This window comes from Oryctolagus cuniculus, chromosome 17 (assembly GCF_964237555.1).
Source record: "Oryctolagus cuniculus chromosome 17, mOryCun1.1, whole genome shotgun sequence".
Lineage (NCBI taxonomy): Eukaryota > Metazoa > Chordata > Mammalia > Lagomorpha > Leporidae > Oryctolagus > Oryctolagus cuniculus.
In genome coordinates this window covers 26944135-26967498 of record NC_091448.1, presented here as the reverse complement: position 1 = coordinate 26967498, position 23364 = coordinate 26944135, and the positions used below count along the sequence as shown (strand labels likewise).

General features: G+C 48.8%; 1 protein-coding gene across 6 annotated transcripts in view; it reads right to left on the bottom strand.

Moving 5' to 3' along the window:
• Window positions 1-23364, bottom strand: part of NME1 (NME/NM23 nucleoside diphosphate kinase 1) — a 36232-nt gene that overhangs the window by 3105 nt on the left and 9763 nt on the right. Inside the window, exons 1-2 of one of the 6 annotated variants that reach the window (XM_008271104.4) lie at window positions 5720-5961; window positions 4369-4498 (exon numbers count right to left, since the gene is read on the bottom strand). In XM_008271104.4, the coding sequence (XP_008269326.3) occupies window positions 4369-4494 (126 nt within the window). In that variant the 5' untranslated portion in view covers window positions 4495-4498; window positions 5720-5961. 6 annotated transcript variants of the gene reach the window in all.

Below are 23364 nucleotides of genomic sequence, written 5' to 3'. Positions count from 1 at the left end.
GCTTCCAATCCTGCTAATGTGCCTAGGAAAGCACAGGTGACCCAACTACTTGGGCCCCTGCACCCACACGACAGACCCAGATGGGAGTTCTAGGCTCCCGGCTTCGGCCATTTAGGGAGTGAAGTAGTAGACAGAAGTAGTAGATAGAAGATTTCTTTCTCTCTCTCTAATTCCGCCTTTCAAATAAATGCATAAATCTATATTTTTTTAAAAAAAGGGAGCTCTCAGCTCGCTGATTCTGTAGTAACTTAATTCATTCTCCACACTGCCAGAGAGAGCAGTGACGAGAACTAATGGTGATGCCACAGCTCTGAACCAGTCTTCCCCCTGTTGGCCTTGATGGATCACAATAAAACCACAGAACACTAGGACTCAATCCAGTCATCTCATTTTCTTTCTTTCTTTTTTTTTAAAGATTTATTTTATTTATTTGAAAGGCAGAGTTACTGAGAGGCAGAGGGAGAGAGAGAGAGAGACGGCTGCAACGGCAGGAGCTAGGCCGATACGAAGCCAGGAGCCAGGAGCTTCCTCTGAGTCTCCCATAGGTGCAGGGGCCCAAGGACTTGGGCCATCTTCTACTGCTTTCCCAGACCACAGCAGAGAGCTGGATCAGAAGTGGAGCAGCCGGGACTCGAATCAGTGCCCCATGGGATGCTGGCACTGCAGGCAGCGGCCGTATAAGCCACAGTGCCGGCCCCCAGTCATCTCATTTTCCAGAGCGAACCCAAACTAAAGCATTAGAGGGAAGTGAGGGAGGTAATCCCAGCATTCAGTGAACAGCAAATGAACAAAACCACTTCCCCAGGATCCTGCAGACTCATTCAGAGGATAAAGGCCCAGTGTGAGAACCAAGTGACTCCCGTTTATTTGTAAACCACCCAGAAGTTCATCATATCTAGCGACAAATAATTTTGCTGAAGAAGAAACCAGAATCTCTCATACTGCAAGGCTGGTCTGTGTGAACAGATCGAGGCAGCCAGAGCGCAAGCCATCTGCTAAGCAGCCCAACGTGGCTGTGTTCTCTCTCTGCCACTGCAGGTACACTGGCGAGGGGCTCAGCACGGCAGTGCAGGAATCAGACTGCACACTTGCGTGACACAACTGAGCGGGTCAGTGCTGAAAGGCACACCCAGACCGTCCTACCACTCGGCCATGGTTGACCGTTACTTGCCAAAGCAGGATTGTCTGGCCATGCAAGCAGTCCTTGGCAGGAGCCACCCCTCACCCTGTCCCTTCCTATCCAAATGGACGATTTTTTGTAGAAGTCTCCCACAACCCACTGACCTGACCTTTCTTTTCAGTCCACCCATCGGTTCTGACTATGTTTAGCCTGGGGAACAGATCACAGGCTTTGAGTAAGGAGATGACCTCAAGAGCTGCCCTGATCCCACCCCGCGCCAGACGTCAGCAACCCTTCAGAGTCGCAGCAGCTCTCCCGCCTTCCGTTCTCACCAACCTGTATCCCTGATAGGAAATCCCGTGTAAAGGAGAGAGAAGCATGTAGGGATGCGAGAGGCCCACGCTAAAATGCCAGCTGCATCACTGCTGTGCTGTGCTGTAGGCACACTGCTTAACCTCTCCCAGCCTCGGGATCACCACTAACAACTAGGAGAACAGAAGTAAGTGCCTCTCAGGGTTGTCATGAGGGCTAGGAAAAACAACATGTACCCAGCACGCACTGAATCCCCAAAGAACAACATGTTCATTTCACTTCACCTTCAAAACCTGGTTGAACGCTCTGGAGACCACTGCTTGTCCTGCACACCTGGCTCCCACCATCACACTGTGCGCTCCCCTGAGCATGGCATCAGTCTACCCCTCTTACATTACAGCAATTTTTCCGAAATATCACATATGCAAATCAAACTAAATTTAATAGAAATTAAAGAGAAAGGCCGGCGCCACGGCTCACTAGGCTAATCCTCCGCCTGTGGCGCCGGCACCCCAGGTTCTAGTCCCAGTTGGGGAGCCGGATTCTGTCCTGGTTGCTCCTCTTCCAGTCCAGCTCTCTGCTGTACCCTGGAAAGGCAGTGGAGGATGGTCTAAGTGCTTGGGCCCTGCACCCGCATGGGAGACCAGGAGGAGGCACCTGGCTCCTGGCTTCGGATCGGCGCTGCGCGTCAGCCGTGGCAGCCATTTGGAGGGGTGAACCAATGGAAAAGGAAGACCTTTCTCTCTGTCTCTCTCTCTCTAACTCACTCTGCCTGTCAAAAAAAAAAAAAAAAAGTACTAGAAAGGGTAGGTATTGTGGTGTAGTAGGTTAAGCTGCCACTTGGGACACTCAAATTCCACGCTGGACTGCTGGTTCAAGTCCCAGCTACTCTACTTTGGATCCAGTTTCTTGTTAATGCACCTGAAAAGGCGGCAGAAGACAGCCCGAGAACATGGGTTCCTGCCATCCACACGGGAAATCAGGATGGAGTTCCAGATTTTGGTTTTAGTCTGACCCAGTCCTGACTGTTGCAGCCGTCTGGGGAGTGAACTAGCAGATGGAAGACCTCTTTCTCCCTCTCTCTTTTACTCTCTCCCTGTCACTCTGCCTTTCAAATAAATAAAGAAATCCTTTTAAAAAAAAAAAAAAAAGGGCTCTCGCTGGGTGGGTTTTGTGATGCAGCCAGTTAAGCTGCCATTTAGCATGCCCACCCCACATCAGAGTGCCTGTGACTGAGTCCTACCTCAGCTGCTGCTGCTTGGTTTTTTGTTTTGGTTTGGTTTGGTTTTTTGTTTTTTTTTTTTTTTAGGATTTATTTATTTATTTGGAAGGCACAGTTACAGAGAGGCTGAGGCAGAGGCGGGGTGGTGAGGGGAGTCTTCCATCTACTGGTTCACTTCCCAAATGGAAGCAACAGCTAGAGCTGGGCCAATCCGAAGCCAGGAGCCCCAGGAGCTTCTTCCAGGTCTCCCACACGGGTACAGGGGCCCAAGGACGTGGGCCATCTTCTACTGCTTTCCCAGGCCATAGCAGAGAGCTGGATTGGCAGTGGAACAGCCAGGTCGCGAACCAGCGCCCCCATGGGATGCCAGCACTGCAGGCAGCAGCTTTACCAGTTCCACCACAGCACCGGCCCCGACCACCTGAGCTTCTGATCTCAGCGTCCTGCTCACACGCACCTGGGAGTTGATGATGATGCAGATGCTGGCTCAAGTACTTGGGTCCCTGCCACCCATGTGGGAAACTTGGATTGAGTTCCTGGCTTCAGCCTGACCCAGCCTCTTTGTTGCAGGGTTGTAGGTATTTGGGGAGTGAAGCAGCACATGAAAGATATTTCTGTTGTCCATGGCCATATCCTGAATGTGCCCAATCTCATCTGAAAGGTGTCTCTGTCTCTCTCTCTCTCCCTCTCTGCCACTTTGCCTTTCAAATAAACACAACCAAAAACTTTAAAAAATGTTTTCAAATAAGTAAAATGTGCTTGGAGGCTCCAAAGCTGATTCCTTGAGTGGAAAACCATGTGTTTCCTAATCTACTGCGGAATTTGAATTTTCATCTCTTGGATCTGCAAGGGGTCAATCAAGATTGGTCACTCATTGAAGCACTGCTTTGCAGGTGTCTAGCAGGTGTCCCTGCTCTCTGCTATTTTAGGAGGGCCTCCCCAAAGGCAAAAGCATAGTCTTCCTCCACATGGCCCTGTGGGGCCTAATACATGCTAGATACTACATGGGTGGTCACTGATAACAAGAAGATTTTCTTCCTGGGTAACAACCTGCAGGGCCGGCGCTGTGGCACAGCAGTAAAGCTGCCGCCTGCAGTGCTGGCATCCTATACGGGCACTGGCTCAAGTCCCAGCTGCTCTGCTGCCCATCCAGCTGCCTGCTAATGTACCTGGGACAGCAGCAGAGAATGACCCAAGTCCTTGGTCTCCCACGCACCCATGTAGGAGACCCCGAAGAAGCTCAGCCTCAGCTGTTGCAGCCATTTGGGCAGTGAAGCAGTGGATGGAAGATTCATTCTCTCTCTCTCTCTCTCTCTTTCACTCACTCACTCTCTCTGCCTCTGCCTCCCCTCTCTGTAATTCTGACCTTCAAATAAATAAATAAATCTTAAAAAAAAAAAAAAAAAGAGGGGGAAGTTCTAAATTATCTGCTCATGAGGTTCAAGAGCAGAGCTCAAAAGTGCTCGGAGCTCTGAGTCAGAACTCACAGTAATAGGTGGGGTCCGGCACTGCCAAGGCAACACAGACCATCTTCAAAAGTCCCAAGAATCTCAGTTTGTTCCAAGGGTCAGCCAAGATGCTAGGCCACGGAGGAGTCTGTGTTCACTCTACCACAGGGATTGTGAAACAGAGAGGCAGGAAGAGAGGCGGCTGCATGTACCATCTTCCCCTACACTACAAAGGGCTCAAAATAAGAGGAAGGCAGTCCACTCACCTGCATTAATTTCAGACTAACGAGGCGGAAGCCCTTCTGCTCAAAACGTTTGATGATCTCTCCCACAAGCCCCCGCTGAACCCCGTCGGGCTTGATGGCAATGAAGGTGCGCTCGGTGTTGGCCATGGTCCTGGGGAGAGCGGGTGGGGGAGTGAGACAGCACTGAACTCTCTGTGTTCATCATTATCCCTCTCAAGCGGATTACCGCAGAAAGCTGGCTTCAATCTGTCATGCCAACCCAGGTCTCTCTCTGGAAAAAAAAAAAAAAAAACCAGTTCCCCCCAGCCCCCTCATCCAAGAGCTAAAAACCCCAAAGTCAGGACCAGTGCAAGAGCAGGGGCTGCGACTTCACCTGCCTGTAACCAGTCCCTACCCAACACGGTGCTGGGCCGCAGGCAGCGGATGTGGAAACAAAGCACCACTTCCTCAAGAAGCCACGCTGGCGAGAACAGGGGTGACACCTGGTCCAAGGCAGCAGAAAACAGTGTGCCCAACCGCCGCGGCCATGGCTGCAGGAGATCTGTCACTACCGTCCCCTTCACTCCACAAATGCAGAAACAGGTCCCCGCAGCAGGGCCCAGGTGGTTTCCCAACCCTGAGCAATGTATGCTCCGCCGGAGCCCATAGTGGGAGAAGGCCTATGGAGCCTCCGGCTTCACAGGGCGAGAAAGGGAGGCGGCGGCCGCCTCGACAAACACTAAGGTGAGACACTCACCTCCCGGCTCTACCGTCCTGTTTAGTTAACCTCTTAGGACAGCACCTTAACAACTGTGCTCCAAATCCAGTGTTTCCCTCTCCCCGACCCCGGCGTGAGACCTTCCTATGGGGCTGGCTGGTTCCTGTCTGTCTGCCGTACCTGGCAGGGCCTACCAGCCATCAAGCGCAAAGGAAATGCCCTCAATGATAACCACCCCGTCCTTTCAAAAAAAGGCCCAAGGATCGCTGGAGAACCGCAGGCGGCGCGCGGGGCAGGTTCTCCAGGAGAAAACGGAGCTAACTTTAAGATCAGAAACAGCCCCTCCGCTGTAAATGCGCTCCAGGCCGGTCTCACACACACACCCTGTCATTCATTCATTCATTCGGCAAGCACGTGCTGAGTGTCGCGCGGTCCCCGACAGAGACCAACAAGGCCCCTGTCGCTGCGGCGTGAGGGGAGGGGAGGCCACGGACAAAGGCGAGTCCACCTGCGCTGACAGGGCTGCACCTGCACACCCGCTCCCGCCCCTCCTCCCAGCCCATCCCCTCGCCACCCCTCAGAGCGGAAGCCACCTCGTCGCCAAACCGCTTCTCCTCTCCCCTCCCCCGACCCCAGTCCTCGTCCTTTCCCCCTGGGGACTCCAAACGTCCTCACCCCTGCAGCTGCTTGGGCTTCAGCTCCAGCTGCTGTCGCCGGCACCGGAAACACGTCCCGACCCCACGCGGCTCCCAGCACCCACAAGCGCGGAACGTTTCTTCGCAAGGCTGCCGCGGAGGAACCCATTTTGGGGGGACACCGCTCGCCCACGCTTCCTCCGGTGAGTAGGGCGTCTTTCTGGGGGGCAATCTTCCGACTGCTAATTTCCGGTGCTGGTGTCTTCGGGCCCTTCCGGCTGCCCGCCTCCTTGTGTGTTTTCCCTGCCCGCCTCTGTGACTCACTTCCGTCCTTCGAGAACAAGCTGGCTTCCCGAGAGGTGGCGCTCGCACTTTACGTGAAGTCCACTGGAGCGCCTGACCTAGAAGCCGAGGCGGCGCTCCTGCGTGGTGATTTTCCTGGCTCGCGGCCTGTCAAGCAGTGAGCCATTTGCTGAGTACCTGCTGTGTGCCAGGCGCTAACCTGGGCCCTGGGGATGAACCATGCAGTCTTGGAGCTTGTGGCGGTGGGGTGCGGAGGAGGGGCAAACGGTAAACAAGCATATTGAGACCTGGAAGTTCACATCACGCAGTGCTGTGCAGAAGCAGGGGACAGTAAGGTTGGAGGAGAAAAGGCTCTGAGGAGGGGATAATGCCATGCACCCAGGTGAAGGGACGGAGCAAGGCCGTGGGTATCAGAGCAGGCGCAGTGGTGGGCACCGTGTGGTAGTGCGGTTGGCAAGGGTCCCACTACTGTGGGAAGGAAATGGACAGGATAGCATCTGAGGTACATTTTTTTTTTAATTTTATTTTTTTGACAGGCAGAGTGGACAGTGAGAGAGAGACAGAGAGAGAAAGGTCTTCCTTTGCCTTTGGTTCACCCTCCAATGGCCGCCGCAGCCGGTGTGCTGCGGCCAGCGCACTGCGCTGATCTGATGGCAGGAGCCAGTTGCTTTTCCTGGTCTCCCATGGGGTGCAGGGTCCAAGGACTTGGGCCATCCTCCACTGCACTCCCTGGCCACAGCAGAGAGCTGGCCTGGAAGAGGGGCAACCGGGACAGAATCTGGCTTCCCGACCGGGACTAGAACCCTGTGTTGGCACCGCAAGGCGGAGGATTAGCCTAGTGAGCCGCGGAGCCGGCCACATTTTTTTTTTTTTTTTTTTTCAAGATTGATTGATTTGAAAGGCAGTTACAGAGAGAGAGATCTTCCATGCGCTGGTTCACTCCCCAAATGGCCACAAGCCAGGAGCTTGGAATTCCATCCATGTCCCCCACGTGGGTGTAGGGGCCCACTAACTTGGACCATCTTCTGCTCTCCCAGGCGCATTAGCAGGGAGCTGAATCGGAAGCAGAGCAGCCAAGACAGGACAATCAGCGCCCGTATGGGATGCGGAAGTCACAGGCAGAGGCTTAACCTGCTGAGCCACAGTGCTGGCCTCTGAAGGAACATGTTTTGAAAATTATTCTTAACTGCTGTATGGAGTATGAATTAGGGACAGATATCAGGAGTCTTCTCAACAAACAATGCTGGAGCAATTGCAGGCTTAGATAGCAAAAAAATAAAAATAAAAAGTGAACCTCAGCCTAAACCTTGCACCTTATAAAAAATTCACCCAAGGGGCCTGATTGTGACACAGCAGGTAAAGCCACGCCAGCATCTCATGTGGGCGCCAGTTTGAGTCCCAGCTGCTCCACTTATGATACAGCTCCCTGCTAACGTGCCTAGGAAAGTAGTAGAAGATGGCCCAAGTGCTTGGGCCCCTGCCACCTATTGTGGGAGACCAGAAGAAGCTCCTGGCTCCTGGCTCCTGGCTTGAGACCTGCCTAGCTCCAGTCATTGAGGCCAGTTGGAGAGTGAACCAGCAGATGAAAGATTCTGTCTCCTCTGCTTTTTCTCAGTAAAACTCTGTCTCTCAAAGAAATTAAATAATCTTAAAAATTGTTTTCAGTCAAAATAGATCATAGATTTAAATGTAAAACTGAAAAACATATATGCATTATATAATATTATATATTATATATAAATATTATTTTAAATCCTGGAGCCAATTGTTGGCATAGCAGTTAAGACTCCCACATCAGATGGCACTGTAGCATAGAAGGTTAACCCTCTGTCTGCAGTGCCTGCATCCCATATGGGAACGGTGCAAGTCCCGGCTGCCCCACTTGGCAGTCCAGCTCCCTGCTAAAGTGTCTGGGAAAGCACCCACGTGGGAGACCCAGAAGAAACTCCTGGCTCCCAGCCCCGGCTGTTGCAGCCATTTGGGAAGTGAACCAGTGGATGGAAGATAGTTTCTCTCTCTCTCTCTCTCCCTCTCCCTCTCCCTCTCCCTCTCCCTCTCCCTCTCCCCCCCCTTCTATTTCTGTATCTCTACCTTTCAAATAAATAAGTAAATCTTTAAAAAAAGACCCTCACTTGCCATATTGGAGTGCCTAGGTTCCTGTCCCTCTCTACTGCTAATTGCAACTTTTGGCTCCTGGGAGGGAGCAAGCGATAACTCAAGCAGTTAGGTCCTGGCCACTCATGTGGGAGACCCAGATTGAGCTTCCAGCTGTAGGTGTTGTAGACATGGGGGGAGTGAACCAGTGGTTAGGTTCTCTCTCTCTCCCTAAGTGTGTGTGTGTGTGTGTGTGTGCGCGCGCGCGCGTGTGTATGTCTTGGTCTCTCATTGTTTCTCTGTTGCTCTGCCTTTCAAGTAGATGAAAATGAGTAAATAAACATTTTTAAAAGGACAAGATTAGGCCGGCGCCGCGGCTCACTAGGCTAATCCTCCGCCTAGCGGCGCCGGCACACCGGGTTCTAGTCCCGGTCGGGGCGCCGGATTCTGTCCCGGTTGCCCCTCTTCCAGGCCAGCCCTCTGCTGTGGCCAGGGAGTGCAGTGGAGGATGGCCCAGGTGCTTGGGCCCTGCACCCCATGGGAGACCAGGAAAAGCACCTGGCTCCTGGCTCCTGCCATCGGATCAGCGTGGTGCGCCAGTCGCAGTGCACTGGCCGCGGCGGCCATTGGAGGGTGAACCAACGGCAAAGGAAGACCTTTCTCTCTGTCTCTCTCTCTCGCTATCCACTCTGCCTGTCAAAAAAAAAAAAAAAAATGGACAAGATTAGACATTACACTGAAGAGGATATACAGTTGGCAAAAAAGCACATGAAAAGATATACAATATCATTAGCCATTAGGGAAACAGCAAATTAAGACCACAATGACATGACCACACAATTATTAGAGTGCTTTTATTCATTTTTAACTGTTATTTATTTATTTGAAAGGCAGAAAGAGAGAGACAGAAAGAGACTTTCCATCTGCTGAACCAAATGCCTGCAACAGCCAGGGCCAAGCCAAGCCAAAGCCAGGAAGCAGGAACTCCATCCAGGTCTCCCATGTAGAGGCATAAGTACTTGAGCCATCATCTGCCTTCCAGGTGCATTAGCAGGAAGCTGGGTCAGAAGTGTAGCAGCCATGACTAGAACCAGGATAATATTGGATACAGGTGTCCCAAGCAGTGGCTTAATCAACAGTGCCACAAAACCTACCCCAGAATGCTAAATTTTAAATTATTTGCTTATAAGTGGGCGGGGAGAGAAAGAGAAATATCTACCATTCACTTGCTTATTCCCCTAAATGCCCACAATTGCCCTGTGATGGAGAGATGTGGAAACCCAGGAGCTAAGAACTCAAACCAGATCTCCTATATGGGTGGCAGGAACCACCTGCTGCCTTCCAGGGTCTACATTAACAGGAAGCTGGACTCCATAGCCTGGAATTGAACCCAGGCACTCTAATGTTGCATGTGCATATGCTAAGTGGCAGTTCAATGGCTAGGCCAAATGCCTGCCAAAGAATGCTAACATGTTTTAAAGTATAATACCAAATGTAATTATGACAGAATTCCTGGGATGAATGACAAGATTTGGGAATTGATTACAGATTCATAACAAGGGCCAGGGAGGCAATGCATCATAGCCATAATAGAGCCCAAGAGCAGGGATCTGTCTTCAAAACATGTGGGTATCAGTCTTGGCTCAGACACTTGGGGATTATGTGACCTTGAACAAGTTATTCAGTATCTCTAAGCATCAGTTTCTGTAGTTGCTGAATGGGGGTAGTAAAGAGCCTCTACAGGCTGGCGCTGCGGCTCACTAGGCTAATCCTCCGCCTGCGGCACTGGCACCCTGGGGTTCTAGTCCCAGTCGGGGTGCCAGATTCTGTCCCGGTTGCTCCTCTTGCAGGCCAGCTCTCTGCCGTGGCCTGGGAAGGCAGTGGAAGATGGCCCAAGTCCTTGGGCCCTGCACCCCATGGGAGACCAGGAGAAGCACCTGGATCCTGGCTTCGATCAGCGCAATGCGCTAGCCGCAGCGGCCCTTGCGGGGTAAACCAACGGAAAAGGAAGACCTTTCTCTCTGTCTCTCTCACTGTATACTCTGCCTGTCACAAAAAAAAAAAAAAAGAGCCTCTACATTATAAGATTCTTGTGGGGCCAGCGCCGTGGCTCACTAGGCTAATCCTCCACCTGCGGCGCTGGCACACCGGGTTCTAGTCAGGGCGCCGGATTCTGTTCTGGTTGCCCCTCTTCCAGGCCAGCTCTCTGCTGTGGCCAGGGAGTACAGTGGAGGATGGCCCAAGTGCTTGGGCCCTGCACCCCATAGGAGACCAGCAGAAGCACCTGGCTCCTGCCATCGGATCAGCGCGATGCGCCGGCCGCAGCACGCCGGCTGCGGCGGCCATTGGAGGGTGAACCAAAGGCAAAGGAAGACCTTTCTATCTGTCTCTCTCTCACTGTCCACTCTGCCTGTAAAAAAAAGAAAAAAAGATTCTTGTGAGGATTATAGAAAGTAATCCAATAAAATTTTAACACACTGTCTGGCACATAGTAAATAAATGTCAGCTGCTTGTCTGTTTTTTCTAACTTTGGGTGACAAAATTTCACACCTAAGAAACTGTGATATTAATATTGACAAAAATAGGGAAGCCTGACAGCAGCCACTAGAGGCCCTTGAGCTTGGTGTGGTGTTAACGATGGACAATGATTCTGAGTGAAAGTATTCAGTCATCAGTTGGGGTTCAGAAAAGATGCTAGGTCTGAAGAGAGAGAGATGGAATTGTCTGGATAAATATGAGCTGTATATCTAAAAAGTGTAATGAAAGAGTGATAATAACCATTCATTTCTATGTTTAAGGATTGATTTATTTTATTTGAAAGGCAGAGTTACAGAGAGAGAAGGAGAAGAAGAGAGATACAAGGGGAGAGAGAGAGAGAAAGAGAAACTCTTCCATCTACTAGTTTGCTACCCAAATGGCTGCAACGGCTCTCTGGGCCAGGACCAGGAGCTTCTTCCAGGCCTCCCATATGTGTGCTGGGTCCCAAACACTTGGGCCATCTTCTACTGCTTTCCCAGGCACATTATCAGAGAGCTGGATTGGAAGTGGAGCAGGTGGGACTTCAGCTGGAGCCCGTATGGGATGCTGGCACTGCAGGTGGTGGCTTTACCCACTACACCACAATGCCAGCCCCTCCATTCATTCCTTTCACCAAAAAAATATAGTCGCCAATATTTGAGTTGCTGTGTGCCGGGCACAAAATACTTTATTTATATTTACGAGTTTAATTTCATAACTCCTTCATGAGATAAATACTATTATCCTCATTTTTTAGTTGAAGAAGCCTAAACTCATGGGGTGTGATTTGATTTCTGACAACCAAAAGAGGTAGAACCAAGATTTAAGGCTGGGGAATGTAGCACTCTTAACTGCGTGTGTGTTGCTTCCTCCAAGGTTTATTGCTGAGACTCATTTCTCTGGGAAGATCACACCATGGTGTAAGGAGATCACAGCAGGATGACAAGGAAATGATATAATTGTTTTTGAATGTAATTTGAGACTGACAAGACAGCTAGCTCTAATATTGAGCAAAGGGTGGAATTGATTTAGGACATGACCATCCTGTTATTAATGATTAAGTACTTGGAGCAACTAATGCATTATGCCTGTGTGTGAGAAACCGAAAGGCACCTTGGGATACAGGGCAAAGAGAGAGCATTCATAACACTAATTGAGAATGAGCCTCTGGGGGATCTTCAGTGCCCACAATCAAGAATGAAGTATGAACCCTCCCACCTTTGACTCAGACTCAAACTACAAATCAAACAGCGGGATCATTTGGTGAAGGCAACTGCCTGTGCTGCATAAATCCCACTCACAGCTCATCTGTCTGCATCTGAGGCTCTGATTCCTGAGAGGGGGAAGTGAGACTTCTTTGGGAAACTTGCATTATTGGCTGACAGAGGAAGGAAGTTATGAGGGGCGTCTCATCACTGTATGGTACAACCACCCTGTGAGGTGGGCATTACTCTTAATCCTATTTTACAGGTGGAAAAACTAGGCACAGGAAAGTTAAATAACTTGCCAATGCCACAAAACTAGTAAATGAAAAAGCGTGGCTGTGAACCCATCTTAGTCTTGCTCCAGAGCTCATACTGTGAACTACCGCACTGTGTACCATTGGCTGTGAACTGCCACACTGTGTACCAGTGGCTGTGAATTACCGTACCACACTGTATACCTTTGGCTATGAACTACCATACTGTGTACTGTTGGCTGTGAACTACCGTACCACACTGTATACCTTTGGCTGTGAACTACCGCACTGTGTACTATTGGCTGTGAACTACCACACTGTGTACTGTTGGCTGTGAACTACCGCACTGTGTATCATGGCTGTGAACTACCACACTGTGTACCGTTGGCGATGATGGCCTCAGAAATCACAGACTTTCCTGGCAGGATGAGACCTTAATGATCACAATCTAGGGACCGGCATTGTAGTGTAGCAGCTTAAGCAGCTGCCTATGATACTGGCATCCCATAGCGTCCTAGCTGCTCTACTGCCAATCTGGCTCCCTGCTAATGCACTTGGGAAAGCAGCAGAGGATTACCTAAATGCTTGGATCCCTTCCATCTACATGGGAGATCCAAACAGAGTTCCAGGCTCCTGGCTTCAGCCTGGGCCAACCCTGCCATTGTAGCCATTTGGGGATTGAACCAGCAGATGCAAGATCTCTCTCCCTCTGTCTGTGTAACTCTTCCTTTCAAATAAATAAATAAGTCTTTTTAAAAAGATCTCAATCAAACCCAAATTACATCAATCATCTTCTTTCTATTCAACTGTGTTCCATGCCTTTGGCACCCCTACATCTTCTACATTTGCCTATGAACAATGATACTAATACCACTGCTCTTTTCTCCTCAAGCTCCGTGAACATTTTCCCATTTATTTATTTTGATATCAAAGTTAACATTTCTTGACATTCTGAGTAAGGGATAGGAATTGCAAAAAGCTTAGGTTATAGTTACTAAATTCTTATATACTTAACATTACTTCTAAGTTATCCTAGGAGTTAACTTTGCTGGAATGTTCACCACAGTTGGATTGAGAGACTACTTCAGGAATGTGACAGTTCTGTAAGGAAACCACATTACAGGTTTACTGGTGATCCAAGGGAGTTGCCTTTGCAGATTTGAAACAAAAGATTGAGCTGCGGTGGAGGGGGGTGGCTTTGATGCAGTTGTCAAATCAGCGCTTAGGACACCTACATCCCACACCAGAGTATCTGGGTTCAAGTCCCAGCTCTGTCCTCCAGCTTCCTGCTAATGCACATCCTAGGGGGCAGCAGATGATGGCCCAAATACTTGGTTCTCTGCCACCCATAAAGCAAAATGCATTGAGTTCCCAGCTCCTGGCTTCAGCCTGCTCCAGCCCTTGCTGTTGCAGACAATGGGGAGTGAACTAGTGGATGAAAGACACTCTCTCTCTCTCTCTCTCTCTCTCTCTCTCTGCCTATCAAACATAATAGTAATAGTAATAGTAATAGTAATAGTAATAGTAATAGTAATAATAGAACAAGCAGCAAAAAAACCTGCTGAGGAGCTGCATATCCTGAAGTCAGGACAGGGAAGAGGAAGGGGAGCAGCTCTGCCGCAAGCTCTCCTAGATTTAGTTTCCAGAGTCCCGTTCTCTTGAAAGGGTTCTATTTGTGCTGTTCTTCTCCCTGTCTTTCCATTCCCTTACAACCTTCTTCTTGTTTCTACTTTCAAAGCGTAGACACAATAAGCCTTTAGCAAAACCATGGGCTCCTTGCCTGTTACAGTTTATACACTTGCCTTGATCCTGGTGTAGTCTTTCAGGGCAAACCTCTGGGGGACAGGATTATGTGGATGAAGAGGCTCCCAATTCAGAAAAGTGACTTAGCATCAGTCTTCCCGCTTTCATGCAGTTTGACTCTCCAGGACCCCCACTGCAAGTCTCTGGATGGGCCTTGTATCTTTTGTGTCTACCAACCATGATTCTAGACTGGTTCAGCACTTCCTCCCTTCAACTTCTTTTGAAGTTTGAAGTTGAATGTCATGTAACCCCTAACTTCTAGAACGCTGTTGGAATGCCTTTGATGTTAATGTACATAGGCTACATTATCCTGCAGGGGAAAAGAAACCCCAAATCTCAGTAGCTTAAAAGAAAACCAAACTTTCTTGGGGATGAGTGCTGTGGCATAGTGGTTTAAACCCCTGGCTTGTAGCGCCAGAATCCCATGTGGGCATCGGTCCAAGTCCTGGCTGCTCCACTTCCGATCCAGCTCTCTGCTATGGCCTGGGAAAGCAGTAGAAGGTGGCCCAAATCATTGGGCCCCTGCATCCACATGGGAGACCCAGAAAAGCTCCTGGCTCCTGGCTTTGGATCAACCCAGCTCCAGCCGTTGCAGCCATTTGGGGAATAAACCAGCGGATGGAAGACCTCTCTCTCTCTCTCTGCCTCTGCCTGTCTGTAACTTGCCTTTCAAATAAATAATAAATAAATCTTTAAAAAAACAACTTTCTTACTTCCCCAGTCTGCTGCAGGACTGGCACCTTTCCAGTGAGCTGCCCATTGCAGTGAATCTGTGAGCTTCGCTGTTCCCAAGAGGTGGCTCTGCCATCCTAGTACGCCACACCAGAGCAGAGAGACCTACAGGGCCACACAGAAGCTCTTCAGTGGCTCCTTTGGCCTGGGCATGATACCTATGATTCTTTTTCCAGCCCATTGACCAAAACTAGTCAGATGAGTTAGCCCCACCTAACTGGAAAGGAGTTAATATGGGGAAGCAGGTGGCATTCTGGGAGGCAGAACTCACTTTGCCTTTTTCTCAGTACGGTATTGCACACACTGCAATCTTGTCTTCCTTTTGCAGACTAGTGGCAGCCTATCCACTTGTACTTTGGATTTTAACCTCTTCCTGCTAAACCCACTAATTATGGCTTAATCTAATTCCTGCTCTGGCACTGTCTTGACCCTGACAGATGACCCTGGCTCTGCTCTTTCACGTGCATGCTTCACATTTGGAATGTTTTCCTTCTCTTCTCCGTGTCTAGTTTTATATCTGGTTATTTTCTAAGATATACCTTGCTGAGAGTGGTCTGGAAAGAACCCCTCCTCACAAACATTCAGTAGTTGGAATTACTAAGAGCAAGAAACACTCTTTCTCTGGAGTGCAAACAAGAAAGGGAGACATGGGCAACACTCAGGGGATAAAAGCAAATTGAACCTTTGCTCTGGAAGCCAGGTCCAGAGGCAACTCCTGGGCCACTATCTCCCTAGGACAGTCTCTGGTAGAAATAGTTCTTCCTCTTCCAAAATTTTCACGTGTCTTGTTCCAGATGAGTGTTTGTGTTATGTTGTTGTTGTTGTTAAGATTTGTTTATTTGGGGCTGGCATTGTGGCTCTACTGGTTGAGCAACTGCCTGTGCCACCAGGATCCCATATGAGCACATGTTTGAATCCCCACTGTTGCACTTCCAATCCAGCTCCCTGCTGATGCACCTGAGAAAGCAGCGGAAGATGGCCCAAATACCTGGGCCGCTGCCACCCATGTGAGAGACCCAGATAGAGTTCCTGCTCCTGGCTTTAGCCTGGCCTACCCCTGGTCATTGTGGCCAGGTCATTATGGTCATTTGGGGAGTGTACCAGCATCTCTCCCCTTCCGTCTCTTCCTCTCTCTCTCTCACTCTGCCTTTCAATCTCCTTCCAGGTCTTCTATATGAGTGGCAGGGGCTCAAGTACTTGGGCCATTCTCTGCTGCTTTCCCAGGCACAATCGCAGGAAGCTTATTCATTTTTGTTTATTTGAAAGGCATGGAGGGAGAGAGATCTTCCACCTGTTGGTTCATGGCCTAAATGCCTGCAAACAGTTGGGGCTGAATGAAGCCAAAGCCAGGAACCTAGAACTCCACCCAGGTCTCCCATGTTGGTGACAGGAACCCAAATACATGGCTCATCATCTGCTGCCTCCCAGGCACATTAGCAAAAAGCTGTATGGAAGTGGAGTTGGAATTCAATTTCAACAGTTTTATTAGAGATGTGAGCATCCCAAATATTGACTTAACCTTTTTTTTTTTACTTTATTTTTTTGACAGGCAGAGTTAGACAGTGAGAGAGAGAGAAGACAGAGAGAAAGGTCTTCCTTCTGTGGGTTCACTCCCCTAATGGCTGCCACGGCCAGCGCTGCGCCAATCCGAAGCCAGGAACCAGGCGTTTCTTCCTGGTCTCCCATGCGGGTGCAGGAACCCAAGCACTTGGGCCATCCTCCACTGCCCTCCCGGGCCACAGCAGAGAGCTGGACTGGAAGAGGAGCAACTGGGACTAGTACTCGGCACCCCAACCAGGATTAGAACCCGGGGTGCCAGCACCACAGGCGGAGGATTAGCCAAGTGAGCCACGGCACTGGCTTGACTTAACCTTACCATTTTTGGACAGCACCAACTGACTGGAAAAAAAGTTATATTGAGAAAAAATGCCCTCTTCCTAGGTTGGTAATGATCTGCCTGCTAGTCCTCCTTCAACATGGTGGGTATTTGAAGTCCGCTCACTAATATTCGAGGGTTTTCTCAACAGGGTGATCATGTCCAGTTACTTCAAACTCCTCAGGTCAAGTCTTCAAGTCGCTTCTCTAACTGGGCCACTTTACTCAGAATGAACTGATCTCAGTAGTTTTCAAGGGACAAAATCATCCTGCATAAGCCTTAAGAAAAAAAAAATTTGGTATCTGTCCAAGAAACTGGAGACCATACTACAAATATGCTGGGTATGATTTTTGAAACAGTGACATGCAGTAAAAAGAAATGCCTATGGGAAGGAGAGCTGAGCCTGGCTCCTTGGTGATAATTCTAAACTAAGTCCTTTCAAAGTTAATTGATTGGGGCTGGCGCTGTGGTGCAGCGGGTTAACACCCTGGCCTGAAGCGCCGGCATCCCATATGGGTGCCGGTTCAAGACCTGGCTGCTCCACTTCCGATCCAGCTCTCTGCTATGGCCTGGGAAAGCAGTAGAAGATGGCCCAAGTGTTTGGGCTCCTGTACCAACATGGGAGACCCAGAAGAAGCTCCTGGCTCCTGGCTTCTGATCGGCGCAGCTCCGGCCGTTGCAGCCAGTTGGGAAGTGAACCATCAGATGGAGGACCTCTCTCTCTCTGTCTCTCTCCCTCTCCTCTCTCTGTGTAACTCTGACTTTCAAATACATATCAAATAAATAAATAAATCTTTTAAAAAAAGAATGATTGATTGATTGATTGATTGATTTTGAAAGGCAAAAAGAAATCTCACATCTGCTTGTTCGCTCCCTAAATGCTTGCAACAATTGTGGCTGGGCCAGGCCAAAGCAAGGAGCTGGGAGCTTAATCTAGGTCTCGCCTAAGTTTAGCAGGGACTCAACTATGAGAATCATCACTGCTGCCTCTCAGGGTGTGCATTAGCAGGAAGCTGGAATTGAAAACAGTGCCAGGACTCAAACCCAGAGACTCTGATATGGGTTGCAGGTGTCAGAGGCGGCACCTTAACCATTGTTCCAAGCACCTAACCCTAAAACTAACTGATAGTCTTAGTTTACATTTATTGAGCAATTGTGTACTAGGCACTATTCTGTATGCTTTATGTGCATTATCTCATTTAACCTTCACAACAGCCCTATAAGTTCTCTTATTGTCAGCCACATTTTACAGATAAGGAAAGTTCAGTACAGAGAATACCTTGCCCAGGCCTTCACAGCAAAGTGGTAGGAGCACAGTTCAGACCCCAGCAGCAAATCTCAGACAACTTGTACCTTCTCAGTCATTCTTGTTCATTGCTTCATGTTTGGCTAAGGTTTTGAATTTTAACAGTTTTACAAAGCAGTAGAGTGCATAACCCTCTGGGTCTTGATTTCTGCTAATATGATAATAAACAGTATAATGTTTTTCCCTTAGATGCAGCATTTACACTGCATTAGAATAGGAAATCAGCCCAGGAAATGCCCTCTTCTTCTAGACTGATGATCTCATGAAAAACTTACATTATTTGGCTTTTGCCTAAGGAATCTGAAACGGGAAGTGGAATGGGGCACAGAGCTGAGTGGCCCAGGATACTAGTTCCAGCACAGCCGTGAGCTTACACATGGCTGGGGTGATTCCATATTTGGAAAATGAAGAAACTGGGTTCCACTCAGCACTGACTAAGGGGAACTTTCATGTTTTGGGAGTCACTCTCCCCTGGGAGTTTCCAGCTCTGTGGGAGAAGGAAGAGCAAATTATCTTGAAAGAGATAGCTCTCTGGTACCCACCTTGAGTCACACAGATTATGCTGAAATAAAGAAATGAGTATTTCTTTCCTACTTTGGATCTGGGAGGCTGCTGATTGGCAATGGTTACTATGCTTAGGTTTTCAACTGGCTCGGTTACCCTTCCTAAAAATAAGCCACCGGTGGTAGAGCTGAGTCATTGTCATACATGAATATGTGGAGGGAAAAAATGACAAAGGTCACAGAGGCTCGGTGGATTATTTCCCTTCAACAAGACACCACCCCTCGTCACAGGTCCCAGCCAGCCCCTCTTTTTGTTTTCTTTCAGATAAGCTGTGTACCTTAAATAGAAAGCATAGTCCCCAGCCAGTCACTGTGCTTCAGCCTGTTCATATCCTGGTCTTTGCTTGTGGCTAGGTCTTGTCCCTCCACTTGGATTTTTATATTTTTCTGAGGAACAGAGGGAAATATTAACGACATTTACAACTTCATTTTACAGTTTGCAGAGTGAGTCCAAAGACCTGACTTCTTGAACAGTCAGTCATCCCCCTGGTGATGTGGCAACCTGAGGACAGGTTCACAATGTTCTCTCTCTCTCTCTCTCTCTCCCTCTTTCTCTCTCTCTCAGATTTATTTTTATTTATTTGAAAGACAGAGAGTTACAGAGAGGTAGAGCCAGAGAGAGAGAGAGAGAGAGGTCTTCCATCTGCTGGTGACCACAACGGCTAGAGCTGAGCTGAGCTGATCTGAAGCCAGGAGCCAGGAACTTCTTCCGGGTCCACATGTGTGCAGGGACTCAAGGACTTGGGCCACCTTCTACTACTTTCCCAGGCCATAGCAGAGAGCTGGATTGGAAGTGGAGCAGCTGGGACTTGAACTGGCACCCATATGAGATGCCGGCTGTGCCACAGCCCCGGCCCCCACAATGTACTCTTGAGGTGATGACTTCTGATTAGGGAAGGATCCGTCCTGGGGAAAACGAGGAAGTCATTTTGTCTGATAGTCTCCCTATTCAGTTTTTGGGGATTCTTTTCTACCTTCTGGAATCTGTTTTCCGCTCCCCCTTCTCAGGGCCAGTGCCCTCATTCTGCTTTCTTCTCAAAGCCTCTCACTCATTAGGGCTCAATCTTCTTAGCTGTAAAACAGGAAGAAGAATGGGGGATGAAATCACTAAAGTTTTTTTTTTTTTTCTTTTTTTAGAGAGAGATATAGAGTTCCCATTCATGTTCTACTCCACACTCACAATACAGCTGGGAGCTGGGAGCTGGGAGCTAGAACTCAATCCAGGTCTCCCACATGGTGGCAAGAACCCAACCACTTGTGGAGCCCAGCATTGAATCCAGGTACTCTGATTTGGGATGCAGACATCTTAAGTACTAGGCCAAATGCCTGGCCCCCATTAAAATTCTTCCTTTCTTATTATAAACATTTATTTAAAAGGAAGACTTACAAAAAGAGAGAAGGAGAGACAAAGAAAGAAAGATCTATCTACTGGTTCACTCTCCAAATAACTGCAATGGCCAGGAGCCAAGGGCTTCATCCAGGTCTCCCCATGTGGGCAACAGGGACCAAGTACTTGGGACATCTTCTACTGCTTTTCCAGGTGCTTTATCAGGGGGCTGCATTAGAAGTGGAGTAGCCAGGACTCGAACCAGTACCCAGAGGGGATGCTGGTGTTGCAGGCTGCGGCTTAACCTTCTGTGCTGCCATCTTCTACTGCTTTCACGGGCAATAGTAGAGAGCTGGATCAGAAGTGGAACAGCCAGGACTTGAACCAGCACTCATATGGGAGGCCAGCACTGCAGGCAGCGATTTTACTTGCTATGCCACAGCGCAGGCTCCTAAAATTATTTCTTAATGTAATCCTCCCCTCCCCCAATTCTGCCTTCCTAAGAATTGACATAAGAATTGACATAAACTCTAAAATTAACCCATGCTTCTTTCCCTTATCTTATAAATTTCCATTCTCTGATTTCAGCTAGCTATTTGGTAGAAAGCAGTTGAGGGGCCGGCGCTGTGGCGCAGTAGGTTAATCCTCCGCCTATGGCGCCGGCATCCCATATGGGTGCCAGTTCTAGTCTGGCTGCTCCTCTTCTGTCCACTTTTCTGCTATGGCCTGGGAAAGCAGTAGAAGATGGTCAAAGTCCTTGAGCCCCTGCACCCACGTGGGAGACTTGGAGGAAGCTCCTGGCTCCTGGCTTCGAATTGCTCAGCTCCAGCCGTTGTGGCCATTTGGGGAGTGAACCAATGAAGAAAGACCTTTCTCTCTGTCTCTCCCTCTCACTGTCTGTAACTCTACTTCTCAAATAAATAAATAATAAAAGTTTTTTAAAAAAGAAAAAAAGAAAGCAGTTGATTAAGCAAAATATAAAGCCTCTCTGGGGCCAGTGCTGTGGCACATTGGGTTAAAGCCCTGGCCTGAAGCTTCGGCATCCCATATGGGCACTGGTTGTAGTCCGGCTGCTCCTCTTCTGAACCAATTCTCTGCTATGGCCTGGGAAAGCGGTAGAAGATGGCCCAAGTCCTTCGGCTCCTGCACCCACATAGGAGACCCTTAGGAAGCTCCTGGCTCCTGACTTCTGATCAGCTCAGCTCTGGCCATTGCAGCCATTTGGGGAGTGAAACAGGATTTAAAAAAAAAGCCTCTCTGGCCGGCGCCGCGGCTCACTAGGCTAATCCTCCGCCTTGTGGTGCTGGCACACCGGGTTCTAGTCCCAGTCGGGGCGCCAGATTCTGTCCCGATTGCCCCTCTTCCAGGCCAGCTCTCTGCTGTGGCCCGGGAGTGCAGTGGAGGATGGCCCAAGTGCTTGGGCCCTGCACCCCATGGGAGACCAGGAGAAGCACCTGGCTCCTGCCATCGGATCAGCGCGGTGCACCAGCCACAGCACGCCGGCAGCGGCGGCCATTGGAAGGTGAACCAATGGCAAAAGGAAGGAAGACCTTTCTCTCTGTCTCTCTCTCTCACTGTCCACTCTGCCTGTCAAAAAAAAAAAAAAAAAAAAAAAAAGCCTCTCTCCAGCTCTGCCTTTCAAATAAATAAATAAATCTTTTTTTAAAGGGTGAATATTGAATCATGTGCTTCATAAACTGTTTCTTCCTCAGAATATTATGCACAACAAAACTTAACTACATTCATCAACAAATTAGTTCAATAGGTTTGTCCAGCCTGGATCTTCGAAATGAAGTCCAAAAGCACCTCAAGTCAAAGGTATCCACCATGAACTCATTATTATTATATATATATATATTTTAAAGATTTATTTATTTATTTGAAAGACAGAGTTACACAAAGAGAGGAGATGCAGAGAGAGAGCAAGGTCTTCCATCCGCTGGTTCACTCCCCAATTGGCCGCAACGGCCGGAGCCAATCCGAAGCCAGGAGCCAGTAGCTTCTTCCTGGTCTCCCATGTGGGTGCAGGAGCCCAAGCACTTGGGCCATCCTCCACTGCCCTCCCAGGCCACAGCAGAGAGCTGGACTGGAAGAGGAGCAACTGAGACTAGAACCCGACGCCCATATGGGATGCCGGCGCTGCAGGAGGAGGATTAACCAAGTGAGCCACAGCACCAGCCCCATTATTATATTTTTGAAAGCCATCTTCCTTTCTGCAATAGATATCTTAAAAAATATATTTACTAGTTATTTGAAAGAGTAACAGAGAGAGAGAAGTAAAGAGGGAGAAAGAGGTCTTCCATCCTTTGGTTCACACCCCAGATGGCCACAATGGCCATGGCTGGGCCAGGCCAAAGCTAGGAGCCAGGAGTTTCATTTAGGTCTCCCACATGGATGCAGTGGCCCAAGAATTTAGGCCATCCTCTTCTGCTTTCCTTGGCCATTAGCAGGGAGCTGGATAGAAGTGGAGCAGCCAGTACAATATGGCAGGCTTGTGTCACAGGCATCAGCTTTACCCGCTATGCCACAGTACCAGCCCCTAAAGTATTATCTTGAAGGGAGGTAGCACTATTTACCCATTTGCTCGAGCCAGAAGTCTTTTTGTCATTCTCTATAAATAGCAAATTCTGTATATTGGATCTCTTAAATGTTTCTTGGACCCATACCATTGCCACTGCCTTAGCATGGGGGTTGGGGAAGCACTGAGGGAGAGTAGATACAGATGGAAAGCCAAGAGAAAAATCTAAGTAAAATCAGTGTAAGCAAATGCACCAAGGCTTTAGCTTAACAAACCAGACAGAGGTCTTGATTCCTACAGAGCTCCCAATATAGAAATAAAATATCTGCAACTTACTTAGATTTAACCAGGAGCAAGTATTTGGCGCAGCTGCACTTGAACATCCATATCCCATAATGGAGTGCCTGGGTTCAAATCCCAGCTCTGCTCACTATCCCAACTCCCTGCTAATGTGTATCCTGAGAAGTAGCAGGTGATGGCTGAAGCAGTTGGGTTCCTGTTACTCACAAGGGAGACCTGGATGAAGTTCCTGACTCCTGGCTTCATCCTGGCCCAGCTCTCGCTGTTGTAGGCATTTGGAGATTTGGGGAGTGAATCAGCAGATGCAAGATCTCTCTCAATTTGTTTCTCTACCTTTCTAAATAAATACATAAAAATTTAAAATTCAGTCATGAGATTGAAGTTGGAAGAGCATATGTGAGAAAGGTCTTACTTTTCAGACTGGAAGATGGGTAGGACGGAGGCAAGGAAACTCAGAATGAGGAGAGTCGAACTATCATATATGTGTCCATGTTTTTGTTAGTCTGGGCTTTGTCCTAAAGTAGAAGCCATGTTAGATAAGTAAAATTAGGTTGAGGGCTATATTCTCTTCTCATCTGGTGCTCAGAAAGATGCTGCCCCAAAAACCACCCTGAACTAACCTAGGGAACAAACATACCACATTGGTTCAGCTGTGGGGTCAGGCCCTGGGAAGAGCAGAAGTTAAACTTTCCCAAGCCCAGTCTAGACTTGGGGTGGTAGCAGGGGTAGGAAGCAAGTGGCTCTGAGGTGAGGGCTGCAGGAAAGGCTGCTATCAGAACCAAATTTAGAGATGTCTCACTTAGCATCAGAGTCAAAGGAGGCCAATTTAGACAGGGAGTAATGCCAAAAGAACAGATCCCACATTCTAGCAACTCAAAACTTCAGCT